Below are 24,734 nucleotides of genomic sequence, written 5' to 3'. Positions count from 1 at the left end.
TTGTTGAGATTAATTCACATACAGAAGGTTGAAAGAGAGAGAGAGAGAGAGAGAGAGAGAGAGAGAGAGAGAGAGAGAGAGAGAGACTTTTTCAACTTCCCTAGGCTTAGAATGCCTATGCCAAAATTTTTATTATGTGTAATTGTTGAGATTAATTCACATACAGAAGGTTGAAATGATTCCTTGGCCTCCATAAATGAGAGATCCAATTTTTCTTACAATGTAATCTTTCACTGTGCCCTAACCATGCTAGTGTATTCCGGAGGCAAGATTCCATACGTTTTCTTAAAAATATTTCAACAAAAATGATAGAATCCCCCTTGATTTTATTAGAAAATGTACCCTATTGTTGGAGTGCCTAGCTGAGATGAACGCTCTAAGAGGTGCCTTTGGTATGGTAGAGCTACCCTATTTCTGGTCATAACAAGCTTCGAAAAATACTTATCAATATAATACTATGCTCAGGGACGTGAACTCTAGAGCCAGGGGTTTAGAGTTAAGAGTCCTAACCACATCTAACGCTTTGAACAACTTAGAAATCACTCAGAGTTTGTTTCCTTTCCTAATGATGGCCTGACATTGAATCATATTTTGAGAGTGCTATGCACATAAGAGAGAAAGGAACTAGCCACTGAAGGCTCCATGATGCTCACATGTTCTATGATCTCACACTTTTGTATTATGATTGAGTAAGAGAAAGCTTGGATAGGTCCAACTTTATTTCCCCCTCAGCACATCTAGTCAAAAAGACTGTGGTTTTAATTACTTCTTTTGTTTCCTTTCATATAAAATGCATGTTTTGAAAGACACTAGAGTTAGTATTCACATAACGAAGAAAACATAATGGTGAAGAGTTTGAGGGTCACCTCTTCCCTTTACCCTGCAGCTTCAAAAAGAACACCATGGTGGTTTGAATGAGAACTGTCCTCCATGGGCTCAGGTATGGGAGTACATGGTTGCCAGTTGATGGTGCTCTGTAAGGAGGTTTAGGTGGTGCAGCCCGGCTGGAGGAAACACATAACTGGAAGGGAGGGCTTAGAGATTATATAGCCTCACATTCCTTCCCATTTCCTTTCTCCACTGCTTGCTTGATTTTGAAGATGCGAGTGCTCAAGTTCCTGCTCCCACTGCCATGCCTGCTGATTGCAGCCATGCTTCTCCACCATAAGGGACACATATTCTTCTGGAACTGTAAATCCCCAGACCTTTCTAGAAGTGGTTTCTGGTTCTGTGTTTTTATTACAGCAATAGGAAAGTAACAAATACAACCACCATCTCTATAAAAGCTAGAGAGTGAGATCGATCCACATGATATGGGTAGACTCTTGCTTGGAGTTTAGAAGGATCACGTGGTACTTTTCCAGAGTTTCCCTGAAGTTCCTACCAAGGCCCACTAAACAATGCCTTGATTTTTTTTTTTAAATCCATTTTATACTTTCCCATAAGACATCAACTCTTGAGTGCAATATTTGAAGCAGCTGCTATCTGCAATCTAACTCAAATTAAATTTCATTTAGGAATTACTAAGAAAAGAATTAAAAGAACAGAGGCATTTTGACTAAGGGGTAGTTGTGAAACTGGGTTATGGTAAGACAGTACAAAAGAGGACATTCCTTTGTCCTCCAATTCTCTCCTTAGCTTTTCCACCAATGGAACAGTCACATTCACCACATGCTTCATGGCATACAATGGCAACATTTAACTCAGTGCCAATACTCGAGACAGAGACAGACCAAAGATAAAAATAATCTCAGACAGAGGTTTCTCTTAAGTGTTATCTACCAGGTGATACAGGGCAGGAAGAAATGGAGGCATCTTAATTTACATTAAGCACAGAAACTTAATTAAGTCCACAAACACTAAGTTCTATAAGATACTAGAAGGGGGCGCAATTATTGAGCTCTGGGGGTAGCGTCCATGAGCTGTGATGACAGACAGCAGACTTAGATTTTCATATATTCTAAAAAAACAGATTCAACTAAGGAAAATATTAAAGGAAAGAAAACAAACAAAAAGTTCAGAGAAACAAAGAACATAGAACTCTAAATTCCCATCCTTTCCTGATTACCTATGATACCATAACAATATGGCTGACTGCCTAAACTAGACCTGAATAATGACAACATTAATAGACAGGCATGCTATTATGAAAACAGGCGATATCCAGAGGCCCCAACTGTAAACAACTGATAAGTTAAGAAGAGAAATAGTCTCTCCCCTGGGTTGAGACCACCCTGCCACAGCCTGTGTATGGTGCCAAGTGTTCAGCCCTAAAACCATGTACATACTAGCAGGTAGAATTTGTATATTCATTTACACTTAGACACACACACACACACACATACACGCACACACACACACACACACCTGTGTTTGTGTGCGTGTGTGTGTGAGTGTAAGAATAATTTTTGTAGACACTTTTAGCTTATGAGAAGACCAAGAAAGATTTGTCATTAGCAAAAATGCCGTCTGAAAGCATCATAGCCACAGAAGGCTTGGCTCAAAGGGGAAAAAGCATCACCTTCTGTTCAATTAACCCTCAGAAGAAGAAAAGTCAATGTACCTCACACAGGCTTCATTAAATCCAGCCTGGGATCTAGACAAATGCTCCTTGTGGGAAATGTCACTGCATAGGGCTATGATGGTTACTTAAAACTGCCAAGTTAACACAATCTATAACCACATGGAAAGAATGTTCCAGCTGAGCAATCCCTAAGATCAGCTTGTCCTGGGTGTGTCTGTTGGGGAATTGTCTTTATAGTTAATTAATATGGGAAGACTCGATCCGTTTTGGGCACCACCAAAATGGAATTCCTTTGGCTGGGAGTCCTCACATATATAAGACAGGGAAAGCTAGGTGAAAGCAGAGACACACTTAACATCTTTTTTACATTTGACTGTGGATGTGGTGGACTTATAGAAGGTAAGTACCTTTGTAGAATAGCATATGAATCAGCTTGCCCAAGAACAGCATGCCTTCCTTGCTGTTTTGCATAGGAACAGCATTGTAATTCTAGAACCAGGAATCTCCAAAGAGATTCTTTCTGAAGGAAAGCAGGCAGTATAACTGGCTCTGTGGGCTACAAGTCTGCTGTCCACTGCCTCCTATGAGTCTAAAGCTAGCAACTTGCAAGTCAGAGGCTGACGGAAGCAGAGTCTGATGGGTCCAGTTGCTGTTGTGAGTAGATGCCTTCCTTTAAGTTTTGGAGCTACCAAGGTAAGACTATATCCCAGAAAGTACACCAAAGGGGGTTTGGAACACGGGTCTTAGGTAAGACATATACAATTTGTGAATGGAGTTTGCATTTTGTTCCTTGTAGTACCCCCACGTTGATCATACCTCTAATGGAGTAGAACATTGATTTTCATGGAAATATGGACAAGAAGGTCATTCCCCCCCCAAAAAAAAACCTCCTACACTGACAAAATAGTGAGATCCCAAATAAAATCTCAGTTTAATGATGCTGTGTGTTGGAGGTTTTTAACAGACTAATTAATTAGGCATCTGCTTGACACTGACTGCCAGGTGTTGTGATGGGCAGCTGAACACAAAAGGAAGTCCTACCCTAGGACCCAAGTCCACAAAGTGGTTACCGTCAAGGCAGGTGCAGTAGATACTTCCCTGATATGAGCTGTTCTTTAAGCAGATCAACACCAAATAGGAAACATGGCCCCAGATTCGTGCAGCTCTGGATCTGAAGTCTACCTCTTCCATACATTCACTAGGCATAGCGTGTACCTTGCTTTTCTTTATCCACTGAAACAGTGTGATCTGCCTTATAACTGGGGACTTACAGAAAGCATACACAATGATTTCAGTCACTACCATAAGATTTCAAAAATCAGTAGAAGAAATGATCAGTAGGATGGGGAGATGTTTAGGTTGTTAACATGTTGGCACAGGAAATTAATATTATCATTAACTACCCCTTAATAAAAGTTAAAATGAAAAACTATTTAGCAGAGATTATTCATTATCTCTTAGTAGCCTCTATCATTTGATTCATCTTATATTATATAAAACTCCCCTTCAACTTTTTTTTTATTTTCTGTACTATTATTGTATAAATAATAAGTACCGCCTAATCTAGGACTTAATCATCTCATTACTTTTGTGTTAATTGTCTTCTTACAACAAGGCTTATCTCCCAAATTATGTTGCATAGCTCACTGAAGACAGCACAGACGGTATAGTTTTGGGATATTTTCTTGCATGTTTTAAGTTGTGAATAAATATTGACAAAACTGAATAGGAAGGATTTGAGTTTTCAAATTTATCAATGTATAAAGCTGTAGTCTGTTTTGAACTCTGACCATATAAGGATAAGCCCCAACATTCATAGGCCATTCTTTCTAGTGTTTTCTGAAAATGAAGAAGAGTTTGTAGCCAAATCAGAAATGCAGTGGGAAACCTGACAGCCACCTTCTGTCATACAAGAATCTTCCTTCGGCTTTTGAGTAGGTCTCAGCAATGCCCAGGGCAGGCAGGGGAAGAGGACAGACTCCTCGGAACAATTCGTAACTTGCATTTCAACATGGAATCTCATGGAGTTTGCCTGTGGCATTTTGAAAAGAATTTCATTAAATGTTGCTAACATGTCATAAGCTCCTTTAAATGGAAGGGTAATGGCTCATAACATTTGTAAGCTTTTTAATTTCATGGAATATGAGCAGCATAATCAGGACCTATTAAAGTCAATCAGCTGTGCCAAGTGGGGCTACCTACCTTTGCTTTGTTTCTCTTTTCCTTGTGGGTGTACCCTGGGAACCAACGGGTAGCAAGCCCCAGTAACATTCTTTAAGGTTCACACTGGCGTGTCGCATTCTGAATAACTTTCAATGAAACCATTGTGGCTCTATTTGCATACATGGGTTGAACAGACACCTCCGGGAAATGACTCTCTCTGGAAAAGAGAGATTTCTCTTTGCATTTGCTTCAGCTCAGAAGGCAGAATCTTGAGAGAATTCAAAATCAGCCATCTGACCATGGTAACTGGAATTAGTAAATGGATATAAACATAAGCAAGATTCATGTCTCCTGCAACCCAGAAAAGGCCATCTACTGGTGTATCAAGTCCTGTTCTGTGATTCTTGTCTACCGTCTAGCCTTAACTTATAACAGTGGCCACTTTAATACCAGGTTAAGCAGCAGGTATGGTGATAGGCAAAGTGCTAAATTTATTGATTTGGGTTTCACAGAAAAAAAAAAAAAACAGTGTTTGGAATGACAAGTGTTAAGATGTCAAACCACATGCCGGAAGTTACAAAGCTAGAAATGGGCAAAGCCACCCTTCAGATCAGTTTCCATCTGGCCCTAAATCACATGCACGGTGCTTTTGTGTTATACTTTTTTACACATGCCTTGTTGCTAGTGTTCCCAGAGGAATGGAAATACCTCAAGAGCATTTCCACACAGGGAATAGAAGTATCATTTTAGCATGGCTGAAAGCTATAAACAGAGGGAACAGATATCACAGTCAAGGGAGAAAATAAACATCACAATTTGAAAGGTAGAGCTGAGTATAGTGAGTCAGAAAATGGCAAAACCACAAGCACTTGACAATATGGAAAGAAGGCAGACAACAGATGAGGACCTGAGCAAGCGATAGGCACCTGCGATGGTTAGACCTCCATGGCCGGCTTTACTGGACGTGGGGTCACCTAAAATGCACCACTGGATGCGTCTGTAAGAATGCTTCTCGAGAGCTTTAACTGACCTGCAGAGCACCAACCCTCAATATAAGGTTCAATCCTATGGACTGGGCTCCTGACCCAAATAAAAGGGGAAAGAGGAAAAGGTACGAGACCAACACTCTTCTCTCTCCTTTTCATGGATGTAAGCTAGCCAACTGCCTTGCATTCCTGATACCATGTATTCCCTGCCTTGTTGGACTATATCCCCATAAAATATGAGCAAAATAAACTTTTTTCTTCCTGAATTTGCTTGTGTTGGGCTTTTTCACAGCAATGGGAAATGCAAGTAGCACAATGCCCAACACTGGGAACACACAGAAGGAAGGACTTTTAATTCTGTTTAGTTCCAACTGTGTATTATAGCCACACATTGGTGTGGGAGGTCCTTCTCTTTATGTGTTGCTTTCATTGATTAATGAATAAAAAAAAACTGGCTTGGCCTATAGCAAGGTAGAAGGAAGGCAGAGTCATGGAGAAGCCATGTATCCGCCACCAGAGACAGATGTGCTGAAAACTTTGCTGGTAGGCCATGACCTCATGGTGATGCACAGATTAATGGAGATGGGTTAAATTAATATGTAATAGTTAGTCAATAAGAAGCTAGAGCTAATGGGCCAGGGAGTGATTTAAATAATATAGTTTCTGCGTGATTATTTCAGGGCTAAGCAGCTGGGAACCAACAAGCAGCCCCCTCCTACAGCACATCTGAGGACTCCACAGTTCAGGAATGTGCCTGTTGAGGGAAGCCGCTAGTTAGTTCCCAGCTGCTCAGCCCTGAAAGAACCACACAGAAACTATTAATTAAATCGCTGCTTGGCCCATTAGCTCTGTCTTCTTATTGGCTAACTCGTAAATTAATTTAACCCATTTCTATTAATCTGTATATTGCCACGTGACAGTGGCTTACTGGCTATACTGCTTTTGGCATGTCTGACTCTGGCAGTGGCTCCATAGTGTCTTTCTAGCTCCGCCTTCCTCCTCCTATGCTATAGGCCAAGCCAGTTTCTTTATTCATTAACCAATAAAAGCAACACATGTATAGAAGGACCTCCCATACCATTTTCTCTTTTCTCTTTTAAGATGAGTATGTAAATCTTCACAAGATAAGCATAAAAACTGAATATCCAAACTGAAACTTCACAACAACATGCATACAGATACACTTTATACCCTTGGTTACAATTTATACAAGTCCTTGGAGGGACAATAGCTATTTCTCAATCTGCCAGTAATGACCAGACTCTGAAAATATTAATAGCACTATAGTCTCAGGTATATATACTCATTCTCATATAAAATATATGGATTTTTTTTTTTTTTTGCTTTTTCGAGACAGGGTTTCTCTGTGGTTTTGGAGCCTGTCCTGGAACTAGCTCTTGTAGACCAGGCTGGTCTCGAACTCACAGAGATCTGCCTGCCTCTGCCTCCCAAGTGCTGGGATTAAAGGCGTGCGCCACCACCGTCCGGCTAATATATGGATTTTTAATAAAAAGAGTAAAACAATTATATCCAAGAATATTTACTGTATATGTAGGGGTGCTGTGGGATTATTTGTGTTGAAAAGAATCAAGAAACAGGGTTGGAGAGATGGCTCACGGGTTAAAGGCAGAGTACTGAGTTCAGTTTCCAGTACCCAAGCCAGGTCATGGCCACCTGTAACTCCATCTCCAGAGAATCTGGTACCCACTTCTGGCTTCCATGAGCACCCACACTCACATGCACACACACACACACACATACACACACACACAGAGACAGAGAGAGAGAGACAGAGACACACACTCATACACATAACTTTTAATCTTTTAAAAAAAGAACGAAGGCAGAATTCAAAAAGAGATAATTAGGATGTACATATTATAAGCAGAAGAATTTACAAGGCCAGCTGAATTCAGGATGGAGATCACCTTTCTCTAAAGGGATCCCAAAAGATGCTTTAGTCCTAGGATAATCATTAGCCACATCAAATTGCTTCCTCTCCTATGTATCTACAGTGGACTGGAAGGACCGATAGAGGTGGAAGATACTCCGTAATACTTTCTGGGTTTCCTAGTTGAAATAAGAGAACCAGAGGTAAGAATGCCCAGGTCTCTGGAAGTTTACGGTTTCTGTCAGTCTAAACATGTCTGTGTGCTCCACATAGGCAGACTCAGAGATGAGCAGAGTGCTCAGACATTAGAAAATGAAATAGTTTGATGTCCCAGCTAAATCATATCCACATGACCCAGTTTCACTGAAATAGTATGGTATATTTTATATATCTGTATTTGTTCACAAGTCCTTGACCAGTTCCCAAAAGGTACTCTACTACAGTTCCAAACAGAGGTATAAGTAGAAAGAGGCCATGATGCAGTGGGAGCTTGTACAGCCCATCAGGTGTGTCCAGCTTTTGACATTGCAAAGTGATGTTTTCATCTACAAAGCACATGCTCAGAAACTGTGTGATAAACATTATAAAAATATATCTCATAATGTTTTCAGTAAGTTTACCATACTGCGTTGGGCTGAATTCATAATTATCCTGGGGTACGTGCCACCTACAGGCCACAGGTTAGAGTCCCCTTCGATAGGGGATCTGTGATTTAAGTGGAGGAGAAAACTAGACTAGAAGCTTTGAGAGGGGGTATGAGAAGTGACCAGAGAAATAAGCAGTAGCAAAAGGGAGTAAGGTTCTCTAATCTTCGTAGCACTACTGAGAGGTCTGCATGTTTCTGCAAATTCCAAAGAAAAGAAGTTAAGCAAACAGCACAATATAACCTGTATCTATCTTCTACTGCTCAAGATAGGAAACATCCCAGTTATATAGGTCAGTATTAAAGTCCAGTCTGGGGAGAGGAGTGCATGTGTGGAGAGATGCTTCAGCAGGTAAGAACACTGGCTGCTCCTGCAGAAGATGTGGTTCAGTCCCCAGCACCCACATGGATGCTCACAGCCATTGTAGCTCTAGCTTCAGGGGACCTGACACCCTCCACTGACCTCCTTGGACACTTGCAGGCGAGCAGGGTGCTTACAGACATGCCAATAACACACTCATACACATAAAAACAAGAATAAATCTTATAAAAAAAGGGGGGATCCAGGTAGATTGGGATATGAGTCTTGTGTTCATTCTGTGTTTGGACTGCACATCCCTAGTGAGATGACTGCCACACGGATTCATCATAGTGTCACCATGAAGGGATTAAATGGGACATTTATATGTGTCTACTAGCTTTTCAGCATGGAGGCTTGGGCACATATTTCTTAGTGTGAAATTCAGTAAACATGCATAAACAATTGCTGTGGGCTTACGCTACAATTGCTGTGGGCTTACGCTGCAATTGCTTTTTTACACTTATTAGTTTATTTGCTCTAACAGCAAGCCTTATTTTATCTATTAAAGATAGTCAATATTCAATAGAACCCAAACCCAATTCCTCCGAAGAGTGGTCTTAGCCACCAATGACTGTGGAGGGTTTTGAGTGCATACAGCACTAGCTTGGCATGCACGGATCCTGGCAATCGTTCCTTAGCGTGGCATAAAGCACTGTTTGGGTGGCATGCCTGTAATCCCACCAGTCAGGAAATGGAGGCTGAAGGTCAAAAGTTGAAAGTCATCCTCTACTATGTTATACCTTTAAGGCTAGCCTGGGCTGTCTGAGATCTTATATAAAAAAAAAAGTGTGTATTTAACTCCTACAGTTTTCTGGTAGATTTTTTTTTTTATTTTTTTTAGTTATCCTGCAAAAATAATAGCTCTATTGTCCAAAGCTCTTTACGGGGTAATTTCCCCTTTACTTAGTAGAGCCTTCATGGCTCTTTTGTGCCAGGAATTTACTGAATAAGGCTGTAAGCATAAGCCCAAACAACACTAGGCTTTGTGGGTTATTTAAGATTTTCCCCAGGGGGTAACCGAAAAAAAATAGGTATTTTGTGAGGTCAACTTAACAAAAATCAAAATATACAGGTTGACCTTATAATCAATATTACTGGATCTCACAGGACCTTGGTTAGCCTGTGGCGTGGGTAGTGACGAGTACTCAGATCAAAAGAGTTCTTTGTACTTATCTATGAAAAGAGGGTAATGACCCCCAACCCACCATTCATTACTATGCCGTGGTTGGCCATACACTTACAATTTTTATTTTATTTTTTAATCTAACTTCCTGGTATTAGACAACCCTGTGAATTTCCTGATGACTTTAGGTGTCTGTCCCTGTCTCCCATCTTGCTTGAGACAGGGTCTCTTCAGATGTTGCTGCTTTCAGCAGACTAGCTGGCCTATGAACTTACAGGGATTCTCCTGTCTCTGCCTCCCATGCAGCCAGGAGAACTGGCATAACAGGCATATGCTACAGTGCTTGGATTTATACAGACTCTTGGAATGCAAACGCGGGTCCTCGCTCCAGGGCATCAAGTGCTTTGCCATTGAGCCATCTCCCCAGTCACGTCTGCCCTTTCAATGCCGTCACATGCTGCCAATTCCTGTTTTATTTTTACAATACTTCCTCTTGTACGTTACAGTTCAGTTTCTGTTTGTAACAATACTCAAACAATTCTGTACAGAATAACCTACAACCAGGAGAAATTTATCATCTCATAGTTCTGGAAACTGAGGAGCCCAAGGTCAACGTTCAAGTAAGTTCAGTCATATGGTATGGCTGCTCTCACTGCCGTGTCTTTCTGAAGGGAGGATGGATGTTCTCAAGGAGTGAAGAGGACACAAAGGATGTAAAGGTCAAATGTTTTATGCTCTTCCCTTTAGAATGGTTTATCACAATGGAGAATCCCTTGTCCTCTCTTAAAGAACTGGCTTTTACATAAACCACTAAAGGTCAAACAGAGGTGATATACCTCAGTCATAGCTCTCCTAGCCCCATGTTTTGCTAACTTAAATTGCTGTGGCACCTTTGAGTGTTTGTGGCAGCGATGGGAAGCATGGTCGTAACTTCTGCACCTCAAAATGCTCAGATAAAAAGCAAATAAAAAAAACTATCGGGAACATTACAAAATGAGGGACTCCTGTTAACAACCCAAGTGAGGAACAAACAATAGTTTTATGCTAATAACTGAAAAACGAACCCAACTCCATTTCTCATGTCATAATGAGCTACCACCTAAGAATACCTCAACGCGCCATGAATATTCCCCTCATGTTTAGCAACAAAATTGAGCCTCGACTGAGGGCTAAAACCAATCTATGTCGCTTGATGGTAGAACACTTCAATTATTCTACCATCTGTACTTGCGTCTTTCTCTTGAGAGAAGGCAGTTTCATTTCCATGACTCTGATGCTGCATAGCTGGAGCTGAGCTGTATGGCTCCATAGCAGGAGCCAGGCACACTCCTGCAGCAAGCAAGGAGGACAGGCTAGCCGTCTGTTTCATTCCCTCACCTTGGCGATTGCCGTCACAACCCACCCTCCCCTCTTCCTTTCCTGCGAACCACAACAGGTGCATGGGAGGCATATTTATTAGCCTTAAAAGCTTCATTTTCTTCACAAGACCATTTTAGTATTTGCTTGGGGGCAGAAACTCTGCTGATAAAAAAACAGAATCCCTTGTGGAGATGGGGAGTCCCACGCTCATAATTTTAGGCAGCCGCCGTTTAAAACATTGCCGGTAATAATTGACTGTGCACCGCAGCGAAAGGTTACACTTTGCTGCTTTCAGAGGTCACCAAACCCGGCGGAACAGCACAGATTTGCTTATCATTTCATAGGCCAAAGAAATGTTCCCTTCCACCTTTGAAATGACATCTTCCAAACAATCATCTGTGATTTTGACAAGAAACAAGGTTTTTTAAATTGAGACCAAGAGTGCAATACACAATAGCAATTATCAAGCACCCGGTGCTACAAGCCTTGATGAAAGATGAGTCTGCTTTGATTAAAACATTATGAAAAAAATAAACATTTTAATAACTTTTTTTCTAACAATTTAATTGTGAAGAACAGCAAAGCTTTTAGGAGTATAACAAAACATGAGTCATCCTTAAACCTTAAACCTAGCTCCTCCCAGGAGCTCCACAGGCGCCACTGGCTGTGAGATGCCCCTGGATTGAAATTAGATGTTCCTTTACCATTTAAAGAGCATCGATCAAACCACAGCGGACTCTGGCGGCATGCATTCATTTTTTGTTGTTGTTGCTAGTTCTTAAATGTTAAGTTCTGAAATTTTAAATGGTAAGAAGTAGTCACAAAGTTATCACGGCACCAAGGGGCCGTTGTTGTCAGCACAGACGTGGCAGTCCTCCAGCAGTGTGTACCAGGCACTGTAGCAGCACAGGCTATTGGCACAAATGGGACCTGGTGACATTGCGGAAGCCCACTGATGGAGCTGAGGAGCTCCACAGTTTGAAGGTCTGGAAGTGCTGATGTTTAATTCTTGGTCCACGCATGTCTCCATTCTTAGGAGTTTACATTTGCTTATAGACAACACGGACCAAATGTCTGTACGTTCTTAGTGTAGAAAAGTGTGATGGGCTTCAACACCTTTACAACACTTTTATCTCTTTCAACTACCGAGTTGTCAGTCTCCCATCACCCTACATTGTAGCTCATTCCACCTGCCATGTGAATGAATGCTTAGCATATGTATGAAAATATAGTTAATTCACATACAAACTCTTGCAAAGGAGACACTTGGTCCTGTTTCTAAGTGAGAAGTGTGGGCCTAAGAGAACGTTCATTGCTTCTTACCTTGTCACAGATGTGAGTCTAAGAACTTAAGAGGTTAAACAGAGATAATGATAATATTTTTAAATGCTAGCAACATATAATTATCATATTCAAACTTATTGACTTGTATTCAAGGTACTTTTCTAGAAGCTCCATATATTCATGTTCACAGTGCTGTAGTAGGTTTGGCAGGCAGAGTTAGAACTGTGCCCATTTTCTAGGGGAGCTAAGTGAGTCACAGGAGAGGTCAAGACATTTGTGCAAGCTCATATACCTAGCAAATGGGTAGACCCAGGATCTGAACTATGGAAGGTGGTGCTTTAGAGTCTGGTCACATGTATTCATGTGTATATGTGTGTTTAAGGTTTCCTAATGACATAAGATACCTGTCTACAGTAAAATGGTTACTATATTAGAACAAATATACAGCCTTAGTATCATACTTGTAAGTCTGTGTTGTTAAGGAGATTTGCTGGAGCAGGAGACTCACATAGGAAATTGTAAATTTACATAAATTTATATAAATTGGTATGATGTAGTATGGAGTGATGTTAGGAAACAGAGGCACCTGGCAAGGGTTGTGTTTTGAATGGGGTGTCTTGGGAAAGCCTCTATGTAAATGCTGTTGGAGCAACCTGGAGATGGAGTGAGGCTAGAAACTTTTTAACTGGGTATATGGAACCTACTAAGTATCTTATGCCTGGTAACAAGGGTGTCAGAGAGGTGGTAGAACAGGCTGCTGGGCCCCTATCACTTTGGGTTTGGGTTTCCAAGGGAAAACTGCTTAATGAAGTCTATGACTTTCAATAAGCCATAGCAAACCACTGATCATTTCCAAAAGACAAAGAAACCGAGACACGAAGGAGTTTGTTCAAAGGCTCACTGCTCATCAATAGGACATCATGAAAAGAACTTGACTGTCCAACTTTGAATCAGTAGTGTACCCAAAACACTAATTTGCCACCATTAACTTCTCTTCCTATCCAAGAGGTTTCAAATAAATTCTGAACTTCTTCTGCTGTGGGGAAAGATCTTAATTCACAGTCACACTTTGGCTTTGAGTTCCCAGCGTTCTATTAGCTCTGCCTATTCCTGCTTCCTATTCTACTTTAGGCTCCTTCCAAACTTGTCCCATTTTATAATCGATAGGTAATATTTTTTTTTTAGTTTCTGTGAGGCATACTTCACACACAGATGATAAAGGAATGTTTATGGTATGAGATTAGCTTTAAAAAATGACTTTCAGTGATCCAGCGTCTTCAAAATGAGACCAGAATGATGGATGGGGTAACCTGAATGCCAACAACCAACCCTCAAGTCATACAATTAGACAGTCCCAGACTTCAAGCTTATGAAGACTCCTTCCTTTACCACAATCGTGGCTAATGCAAATATAACTGACACCTGAGCAAAGTCCTCCATAGTCCTTGTAACTTGGTTTAAGATCAAACACAACTTCTCTTGCTAATGGAAGAATAAAAGCCTTACCAGTCCTTTATATTCTACAGCAACCAAAAGCCTTCGAATATTTTCAGCTGTTGCCCAGGAAAACCAGCCCACCAGTGCCTGTGCTTATCTATTCATAATTTGTTGCCTGTTTAAAACAAAGGCAAGCAGCTGGTTTGCAGTATTGGCCACAATAAATCACAACGTGTTAGCAGATACATGGGAGAATGGTGCCTGGTTTCACTGTACAGATGGGCTTATAGATGACCCTTCCACGAGGCCTACTACCCTGATTTATGTGTGAGCAAGGAAAGGCAAAGATGTCTAATGCCCCACTCTGACTTAGCACAAATCATTTTTATTTACCCAGGCAATATTTCATGGTCCAGTTAACTTCTTAATTAAAGACAGCAAGATGCTCATGTTCCATGCAAGTGGCATGGAAAATACTGGTCTGTGTGCAATATGTTCAGCCGGGAGTCGAAGCTGTTTGGCTTATTCAGGAGACACCACTGTAGCCTCCATTTGATTTCTACATAGCTCACTACAACCAAATGATCAGTGTTCCTGTCTGTCATCCCACGTTAGTTCTGATATTTCCCCCTCAGATAAAAGATTCACAATCCCAAATTATCTGCCCAAGGTTAGAAGAAAGAACACAAAAAAGGGAGGCACATTCTTGAGACAAAGCGAAGATGGCTAGAGGTAGAGTCACAGCTTCAGCCTCCAGCGGAAGTTTCAAGAGTGCTACCACCTGGCAGAGTGCATGTAGACAGTCTCAAAATGGAAAAGGAGAAAGATGGAGGTCTCAAAGTTTTTATGGCAATTTGGACCTACAGTTCCAGCAGGTAAAACAGAATGGCCCCAGAATGAAATCAAACAGAGATCAGCCAAACAGAACAGAGTGCCCAGAAACAACCCCACTCCCACACAGTCAACTGTTCTCTATTTCAGAAACCAAGAATCATGATGGGGAGAGAATGGTCCCTTTAATAAACAGTACCAAGAAAACTGGATATACACATTCACATCTGGAGGTATAGAGAAGAAGGAAGGCAAGCAAGGGAAGATGGAATCTCAATCATATATGACACTCAAAAATCATAGTAAAAGCCGGGCGGTGGTGGCGCACGCCTTTAATCTTAGCACTTGGGAGGCAGAGGCAGGTGGATCTCTGTGAATTCGAGACCAGCCTGGTCTACAGAGCTAGTTCCAGGACAGGCTCCAAAGCCACAGAGAAACCCTGTCTCGAAAATCCAAAAAAAAAAAAAAAAAAAAACAGCCAGCAGAAAAAAGGTGAAGCTGTTCTTGCCTTTGAGTTTTGATACTTTTTATAAGAACCAAGAATGAAGAAATCAAAAGCAACTATGAACAAATACACAGAATTCCATCAAATACACACAAATGATTCTGTATGGCATAGGCATTTTCTCACCAAAGTGAGAAACCAACCTCTCCATCTGCAAAACATGCAACATCTAACAAGGAACTGAAGTATATAGAGTGTACAGGACTCAATAGCAAGGATAGTAATTTGATTAAGGAAAGGCGAAGGACCTGATTAGCCATTTTTTCCAAAAGAGACACACAACGAAAGGATGGCAGGCTTGTTAAGAGTGCTCTCGGAAATATTACTAATGAGAGGAGAAATGCAAATGTAAACTGAGATGTCATCCCACACCCGCTAGAGGGACATTAGCAAGAAGAAGAAAGATCTGTGTGCTGACAAATAGGTATAGAAACCAAAACTCTCACATGCTGCTGGTAGGCGGTGTGTATGAGATGAGAATCTGCGCACACTCAGAAAGCAAAAAGAACTCTCATATGACACAGTGATCAGCTCTGAGAAGACACAGTCAGTGAAAACAATTTTCATGGCAAAGAGCTGTCAGTATTCCTGCGTTTATTCCAACATTACACAAGAACCAAGACATGGAGTCAGTCTAAGCGCACACTAATAGATGAGTGGATGAAGAAAATGTGTGCATGTGTACATGATATAATATAATACAACTGAGGCCTAAAAGTGCAAGTTTCTCAGCTGTAACAATGTGGAGGAAACCAAACTATGTGAAATTGCAGGGAAAAAAAGGCAACAGGAGGGGTACTCGTCATTATGGGTAGGTGCTGGGGTAGGTGAAGTGCAGACTCATTGGGTCCTGACCTTTGGTTATCATACAAGTTAAGTCTTGGATGAATGTATAACATAGAAGTTCTGAAGTTAATAGTATGTTTTATTCACTTGAAGTCATCTTAGAAAAACCTGCATGGCAAAACAAGAGGACTGTGATAATATCTTGTTTGTAATGGTCAAGTCACAATACAACTCAGGACATTATTAAGGCTGTATGCCTCTATGTATACAATTGTATTTGTCTGTTGTATAATCAGTAAAAGCTGAGGTGTGGCCACAAGAACTGAATGGCTACAGAGAACTTAGGCATAGGAGAGAAAAATAAGAAGCAATCCATAAAGTCATTCACAGAGTAATGAATGTGACTATTTTTTAAAGCCCAAATCTTTTTAAAAGTAAGTATTCCCTCTTACTTTTCTAAAGGGAAAAACAAAACCTAACTTATTGACTCCTTAATGAGTTGTGTACACTTGCAGTTCTGTAAACCAAGAGCAGAGGGTAAGGGACATCAGGGCATTTAATACAAATGATTGGAATGACGTGATATGAACCACCATGACTGATAGAGACTGACAGACTAGAAACACAGTGAGCAGGGGAAAGTGCTACCCAGATCTACCCCAGGAAACATCTTTGTTCTATGTGAGGGGACAGTTCACATTCAGACCATAACCCTAACCAACCAACAACAATGAACATCGTTCACCACCAAACTTGATAACCTGGACTCACGAAGGTATGACAGGTAGGAGTCATGTGTTTTACTATAAGAAAGAAAAATGAAAGTCTTATGCAAGAGACTAGTTAACAATAAAGCTTTAGAATTAGATTTTCAGAACTGAAATCTTTTTTTTTCTATTTTTTGAAAGTTATTCTGGACATTTTATTTATCAGTGTCTTAATTCACTAATCTATAAAATGGGGTAGCAAAAGGTTTTTATCACAATGACCATCATTTGAATTAAATAAAACACCTATTATGCATTCAAAGACAGCCTGTACCTCAACAGGACTTGGCATTTAGTCACTAAATACAATTTTAGGTCACAGTTGCTAATAATGAACTGAGGGTTGACAGCAGGTCAACAACATATAAATTGTAAGTGAGCCAGGTGGTGGTGTTGCATGCCTTTAATCCCAGCACTTGGGAGGCAGAGGCAGGTGGATCTCTGTGAGTTTGAGGCCAGCCTGGTCTACAAGAGCTAGTTCCAGGACAGGCTCCAAAGCTACAGAGAAATCCTGTCTCGAAAAAGCAAAAGAAACAACAACAACAACGAGAATAAATTGTAAGTGAAAACCAGTGTTCTTGACAATTAAAAATAATAGTAATATTGCCCTGCACAGGTTTAGTACTGGGGTTTTCCTGTGTTTTTTTTTTTTTTATCCCCTAGTTCATTGCATCATCTAGAATCCTGCTAACAGTGGCTACTACCATCTTTGCCACAAAAGTAAGGGACTTGGTGTGACAACCTTGTTTACAGCACCACAGCTAGTTTGTACCTAAGTCTTAAGTCAAAAGCCAATTTAACCACCATCCCCATGTGCCATCTCAGCGTCGAGAAAGGTAGATTTCCCCAGATTTAGATTTTAGAACATCAATTGCTTTCTTTTCTCATCAGAAACTTACTGGTCGGGACTGGATTTCTTTGGCGTAGAGAGGTTGTAAGAATTCTGAGTCTCCTTCTAGCTTCAGACCCTTTTCTGTGATTCTTAAGTTCCCCATTCCATCCTGAAATAGACACACAGACACAACAGGGAAAATATGATGAGCTAACATTTCAAAATACCCCAGGCTATCAAAAATTGAAACAGTTATTGCCTTCTTCCTTCCTTCCTTCTTCTTCTTTTTATTACTTGCAGGAGTGAGATGAGGGGAATCCAAACGAACATAAAATACTAGGAGGCATTGTTCAATACAATTATGTGTATTATTCTTTTCGCTCACTTATACCAAGCAAATTCTATTCTGAGAGTGCCCCTTAGCCACTGACTTGCACTGAAAGAGGAGGCCCTCATCCCTAAGCTCCACAGAGCAGAGAAGGCAGGAGCGGTGAAAAGGATGATTCTCTAAGTAGAAATGAAATACCCTAGATCCCAAATCCCTTGCAGAAATTTCATACCAACAGCTTGGGGTCAAATTGTGTCTGCATATGATTTGTTTGGATCGTCAGACATTTGAGAACTCTAATTAGTGATTAGCACTTTAAAGAGTATTTGATGTGTTAATGCTAAAACATATTCAAAGGCAGAAATCTTCGGCATCATCTACCCACTTATCACCCACCTTCAACATGTATCAATTTGCTCCCTATCATGCCCGCCTCCATTCTCCCTCCCTCTTGGTCAAAAATAATCCAAATACCATTTAAATGATTGCAATGCCTCTTGAAAATCATACCTTAATATCAAACACAAAATATCAAACCCTAACAATCATTCTTGTGTTAATAACAAATACCCATATTAATGTCCACACTTCACTGGTAATATGTTTTACTCTCTAATAATTTGCTTATTTGAATGACATTTTCTACCATTATTGGTTGATAGAAAATGCTAGGTAGCTTCCTATAGCCTCCAGGCAGCATTTCTATAATGAATCACTTACCTATATTTTCCCAGACACTGAGGCTTCTGTATTCATTCATTCTCATCCTTCTCATATCCCCCCTCCTCCTCTCTGTATTTCTCTTTATTTTGATAAAATACAATGTCCGTTCTCTTCCTGTGCCTTATCATCTCATATAGGTTTCTCTGACTGCTGTGTTTTCTGTAAATTGTCAGTTACATCAGGAGCCTTGACCAGTCTCAGACTGAATTTTCTATGACTGTATCCAGAGCAAATTCTAGGAAACGGGGTGCATTTGTTTTCTATTGTTTTGATGAACCACAAGCCATAAACTCGTTAATATTAAACAACACAAATTTTGTATCTAATATTATTTAATGTTTGAATTCTTCCTAAGGGTTCATGGGGCTAAATTCCAGGTGCTGAAAGGGCTGGTTTCTTTGACACAGTTGAATGAGAACTGTTGTCTAGCTTCTATAGGCTTCTCCCAGTCCTCAGTTCATGCCCTCTTTCCACCCTCAAAGATAATAGTGGCCAGTTGAAAAACCACTAAGCACTCCGACCATAGAGCAAAACTCTGATTTCCTTAGGCTTCTGACTTCCCTAGGCTCATGTTAATATACTGTCAACTGGACAGGATCTAGAATTATCTAGGAGATGAGCTGCTCGGGATACTCCTGAGATATTACCTACAGTATGCCAGCCTCCTGGAAACTCTGTGTGGAGGTTATCTGAATTAGGTTAATTGAGGTAGCAAGATTCATCTTAACTGTGAGTGGCACCATCTCATGGGCTGATATCTTGGACTACAGAAGATGGATGGAGAAAGCAAGTTGCACACCAGCATTCAGTGCGCCATGCTTCTTTAATACAGATACAATGTTACAAGCTGCCTCAACCTCCTGCTGCCAAGACTTTCCCCGCCACAATCAGCTAGCCTTTTCATCTGTGAGCCAAAGTAAACTCCTCATTCCTTGAGCTATTTCTGTTTTGTGTTTCAGTTGTAGCAATGAAACAAGCAACCAATGCAGCTAATTTAGGGCAACCTCGCCCTTCTGCCTTCTGTGCTCACCAGCTCACACAATTCTATCTGCAACTTTAACCCCCCTTAGCTAAGAACAGTAGCAACTTAACAAGCTTTGCCATAGGGAGTGGCTACCTCTGAAATGGGGGAATTTTTCTGTTTGCTACCTGGACTGTTTTTCTACCAATATGTGCATAGCATTCTCGCTATGATGTTATCAGCTGGTGCTGGTCTCTGTTAGGAGTCACCATTTTACTGGAAGTTAAAACAGACAATAGCCTGGTCCCATTAAATTATATTAATTTCTATCGAGAAAATTTTCATTTCCTTCCTTATTTACTTGCTTTAAGTTACATTTTACAGGGAAATGTAAACTTCTTTATTCACTGGTAGTCAGAAGACTGAGTGGAGGTAGAGAGATCAGGAGTTCAAGGTCATCTTCAGCTATACACTGAGTTCCAGGCCAACCAGAGCTACATGAAACTCTCTCTGTCTCTCCCAGTTATTTTGTAGGTTTGATTTAGTGAAGTGTGCATACAAAGCAGCTTCAGAACTCCTAATCTATCCCCAACCAGACATTATGACTAATAAACACAACTGAAATTTTGTCAGCCCTGAAAAGTCTAGAAACATCATCTCCTGGCAAAGTACAAACGCTGGGGCTTCAGTCACTGGAACACTAGTGTGTTGTCATGACACCTACCCACGATGATAGTCGACTTCAGCGTTTCCTTGTCCTCTCTAGTTCTTTCATTCCGTGCCATTTTAAAAGTCATCTTTTGTTTTGCAGATTTGTAAACTATGTGCACGCTTTGCTTTTATTGCTCTCTGTTTCCTAGTAACACTTGAAAACTGAAATCTCAGCAAGCTCCTGTCAATTCTGGGTGGGCCTCTCACGCTGTCGCTGCTTCCTTGCTTTAAGGACATCACACACTCTCCCCAACCTGTTTCACAAAGACGTGAGATCTCAGACTCCCACACCAGCTTTCTATTACAGACAGAGCCATCAGGTGTGTGTCTCAAACATCCCGCCCTGCTATTTCTGGGATGGAGCTAAATGACAAAATTGGAAATGAGCACTTTTTCCCATTCCTTTTTATAATCATGTGCCAGCCTATGGGCGAGAACCGATCTTAGAGAGCCACATTGCTGATTTACTGGCCATGTTCCTGTTATTCTTATTTCTGGCATTTATAGACACAGCTCTGCCAATATGGCCCCAGATGAGGCATTCAAATCCTGTCAGAGAGGCCACAGGCTGGTGGAGCTGTATGTGTCTCAGCAGTAGCAGGAAGGACTTGCAATAAAGGGAAAAAGAAGAAATCAAAGAAGAGAAAAGATAGAGAAATAAGTAAAGCCCGAGAAAGACAGACCTGTTCCAACAACAGACTAAACCCTGGTAGTAGTAGTTTAGCTTTTATCTCCATCTCTCTCATGGCCACAAACACACCACAACCTTGCCAACTTCCCAGGTCTTCTTAGTGGTTCCTCATAGGTTCATATGTCCTATGCTTTAGTTTTCTAGTCTTCTTCCTGCTCTCCATGTCTTTTAAAAAATACTTGGTGGTGTAAGTTGATTAAATAATATGAGGTGGTTGGCTTCTGATTGCATAGACATGGCAGAGTCCGGTGGTAACTAAACGTCTGTCTACCTTTAGAGTGTCTCCTTCAGAGACTGTCTCAGAGATTCATCAACAATATTTTGCACCAGATTCCTCTGAAATGATTGCATCTTTAAGTATAATAAGCAGTTGAGCGTACGACTAAGATAGCATTTGCAGGGAAGACCTGAAGCCTAACTTTCCTCCTAATAAAACATAAAGAGGTATTTATTACCAAATATATAAAATATGTGTTTTAAACAACCTGCTGATTTCTCCCCTGTTCAAATGGTAAAATTTCAGTTTCTTTAAGTATCAAGAGAGGCAAAGAGCTCTCACTGGAGTGAATCCCTCACTCAAGGGTGACAGAGAACCCTCAACATCAAGGGACCACATACATGAGCATGACCTCAATTCTCTTAGTTGAAACCAATACAGGGTAGGGTCCAGCGTTTGGCCAGATATCAAGATATCTGGAAAGTTCCAAGAGAAGTGGATCTGGATGCTGGCCTTGAGGCCTGGGAGCTGTGGTTTTAAGGAAGAGCACTGCCTTGCTTCTGTGTTCTTCCTGCTGCGTCAGCATCAGCCAGGTTTTAAGGCTGTCAGCACATCTGAGTCTTGAAGTGAAGCCAAGTGCTATTTTAGTAAGCACTCACGTGGCAATCTCGTCCTGAAGCACTTTTAATGGTAGGCAGGAATTAGATTTGGACCAAGCAGGAAATGATATTAGGCAATACAAAGACGGCATGAGAATGTGGACTTGATGGGGGTATAAGGCTTTGGGCTATTTTCCTCACCGCTAGACATTCGGTTTCTAAAATCTTGCCTGGGAAGACATACCCATTCAACAAATGCTTTGAAGTGAAAGAATTTATTCATGCTCAATGGAGATGTTCTGTAGCTGAACAGTGATGTGACTTTCTGTGGGTTTAGTTGAAAGAGATCGTAAGTTGGAAATACCACTGGTAGAAAATGCATTTGTTTTATGTGACACTGAGTATCACAGCTTAGCACCTGCTCTCCCTTTGATTACAAGACTGAGATCTGTTGCTCACTGCTCTACCCAGCAGCCCTCTGTACCCAGACGAAGAGGAGCCCATATGAGTGTGATCAGCATCACACATTTTAAAAGCCAACATATTTATTAGCCAAACCGTGTAGAGATGATAATCTTGTGTGGTTAACTTTGGAAATGTAGTGGTTGGGTTGGAGTGGGGTTAAAAAACTGCTAAAGTTGGGTCTGCTCCCAACCAGCTTTGAAATTGTTAGAATATGCTTTCTCAACTGGGATGGGCGGGCCCAACATGCAATACAGCTTAATGATAAGTTTAAGGAATGAAAAAGAAATCTTAGGTTTTCTTTCTAGAAGACATAAATGGTTTTATATTCATAGGGTTCAAGTCCATCTTGAGGGGAGGAAGTCAATAATGAAAGAACTGTTAGGGAATTAGACCTTTTAAATACAATATCTTTTGGGAATTTCATACATGTATGCATTGTATTTGTTCACAGTCACCTCCCATTCTCTCCCACTCCTCCCAAATACCCTCCAACTCCTCCCAGAAATCTTCAACCCACTCAGCAAAAATTCATAGCCACCCTACCTCTGTTACTTTATTCTTTCATTTCTTTTTAATAACTCACCCCATATAATTCCAGGTACTCACATGTACACGGATGTTAAACCATCATTGAAATCTAGTCCACCTGCTGGGGTCCACAGCCCTAATAAAAACGGACTCTTCCTGTCCTGCCTGACGATCATTGCCTGGAACAGCTCTGCAGCTAAGGGGTGGGTGCTTCTATGCTCCTCCCCATCCATGCAGCAATGTTGGTTGGCTTGGTCTCCTGTAGGTCATTTGCAGGCAAGCGCACCTGCTGTAAGTTCAGTATGGGAGTCCTATTGTGCCCAGACCACACAGTTTCACCTAGACATCCCAAACTCTGACTCTCGCAATCTTTCTGCCTTCTCTCCATGATGCTTCTTAGGTCTATGTGTTAGGGTGTTAGAATTTCCCGGCTGTGCTTTTCCCTATAGAGGATCACTTTTAACACCTATGCATTGAACAGACTTGATATGTTTTCAGATTTTGAAATGTAATAAAACAGCAGTAGCAGAGGAAGATATGGAACTTTTTAAAAATATATAAATCTTGATATTCATTCCTTGGGAATTTCACATCATGTACCCCTATCCCATTCATTTCCAAGTCCTTCCATGTAGAGCCTTCACCCCTGTAGCCTCCCCATCAAAAAGAAAGTCATGGAGATCCTGCAGCTCATGTTCTGCAGGATGGGTCCCTTCACACACGCCCTAGCAGGCCACCTCTCCTGTGTTTGTGTGGTGCCAGGCCAGCTCTTTAATTGTGGCACCTGAGGTGTGGGGCAGTTTTCCTAGGGCCATGGAAAGTTGGGGCCAGCTCTTCCTTGCCTATGCTACTGGGGTGTGAGGGGGCACTCTCTTGCTGAGGTGGCTGGCAAGGAGTGGGACCACAGATACAGACATGGCCCTCAGCTGTAGCTTGGGCCTGAACATCCATCACCATGATCCACTAAGATTGGTATGGCACTGGTGACAGTTTGGCCCTTAGATGTCAACATGGCCTCAGGTGGTGGCTCAGACCACAGGTATCCATATGGCCTAGGTCATGGACATCAACACAGACCCCAGCTATGGTAGGGACATGGCCCTTGGCTGGAGCAAAGACCCAGACATCACACGGCCCCAAGTGGCAGCCTGGGACTCCCATATCAGCCTGTTTCTTACCACCATCAACAACATCTTTAGTTCTGCTTCTCCTCACAGTGCACAACCTATTCAGCTTCCCCTTTTTAAGTTTCTCCTGGTCTTTGTAGATGGAGACTGATCTTTTGTTCCTGACTGCCCAGACCCAAATAATCACACAGAAACTATATTAATTATAGCACAGTTTGGCCAAAGTCTCAGGCATGTCACTAGATAGCCCTTACATTTTAAGCTAACCCATTTCTATTACTTTATATTTTAACATGAGACCTGTGGTTTGTTGCCTCTTGCTTCTTGGACAATTATGTGGTGCCTGCCTCATTCAGCAGCTACTTAGGGTCCACCTGTCTCTGCCTACTTTATCTCTTCCAGCCTGGCTATATTCTGTCCTGACATAGGCCAAAGCAGCTTTATTCACAACCAACAAAAGCCACACATATGCCGAAGGGCAACCTACATCAGTTCATTGTAGTGGCATCTGTCTGCCCAGGGTGTTTGGCATGGACCAGTCCTATGGCTGTCTGGATCTGTGGCTGGCTTCAGGTGCTAAGATGGAACTTCTTAACCACACAGCAACACTCTTCATCTTGTTTTTTTGTTTGTTTTCTTTTTTTGTGTCTCATCTAATACAACCTGGCCACAGTTTTCCTTCCCTACACCCCTCCCAGTCCCTTCCCCAAGCCTTCACATCCCCGTCTTGCTCTAGCCTCTTCATCTTTTCCATTTTTGAGTGTTTACAGATGTCCCTCCCTCAGCTAATAATAACCTTCCTACCCTTGTGCCCCCCTCTCCCATCCTTTGGTTTCCTCTAGGCTGTCTTCTTATAGCTGCTGTCCCAAAGCCAGAGGTGCTCACCTCTCTT

General features: G+C 41.3%; 1 protein-coding gene across 2 annotated transcripts in view; it reads right to left on the bottom strand.

Moving 5' to 3' along the window:
- The window catches only part of Sgcd (sarcoglycan delta), a 542,538-nt gene that overhangs the window by 193,980 nt on the left and 323,824 nt on the right, over nucleotides 1-24,734 (bottom strand). For both annotated transcript variants that reach the window (XM_026780496.1, XM_005350200.2), the window contains exon 3: nucleotides 17,560-17,661. In XM_026780496.1, the coding sequence (XP_026636297.1) occupies nucleotides 17,560-17,661 (102 nt within the window). The remainder of the gene's footprint in view (nucleotides 1-17,559; nucleotides 17,662-24,734) is intronic.

Source organism: Microtus ochrogaster, chromosome 7 (genome assembly GCF_000317375.1).
Source record: "Microtus ochrogaster isolate Prairie Vole_2 chromosome 7, MicOch1.0, whole genome shotgun sequence".
In the NCBI taxonomy this organism is placed as follows: domain Eukaryota; kingdom Metazoa; phylum Chordata; class Mammalia; order Rodentia; family Cricetidae; genus Microtus; species Microtus ochrogaster.
The sequence above is the reverse complement of the archived record's forward strand: the minus strand, read 5'-3'. Positions and strand labels throughout refer to the sequence as shown.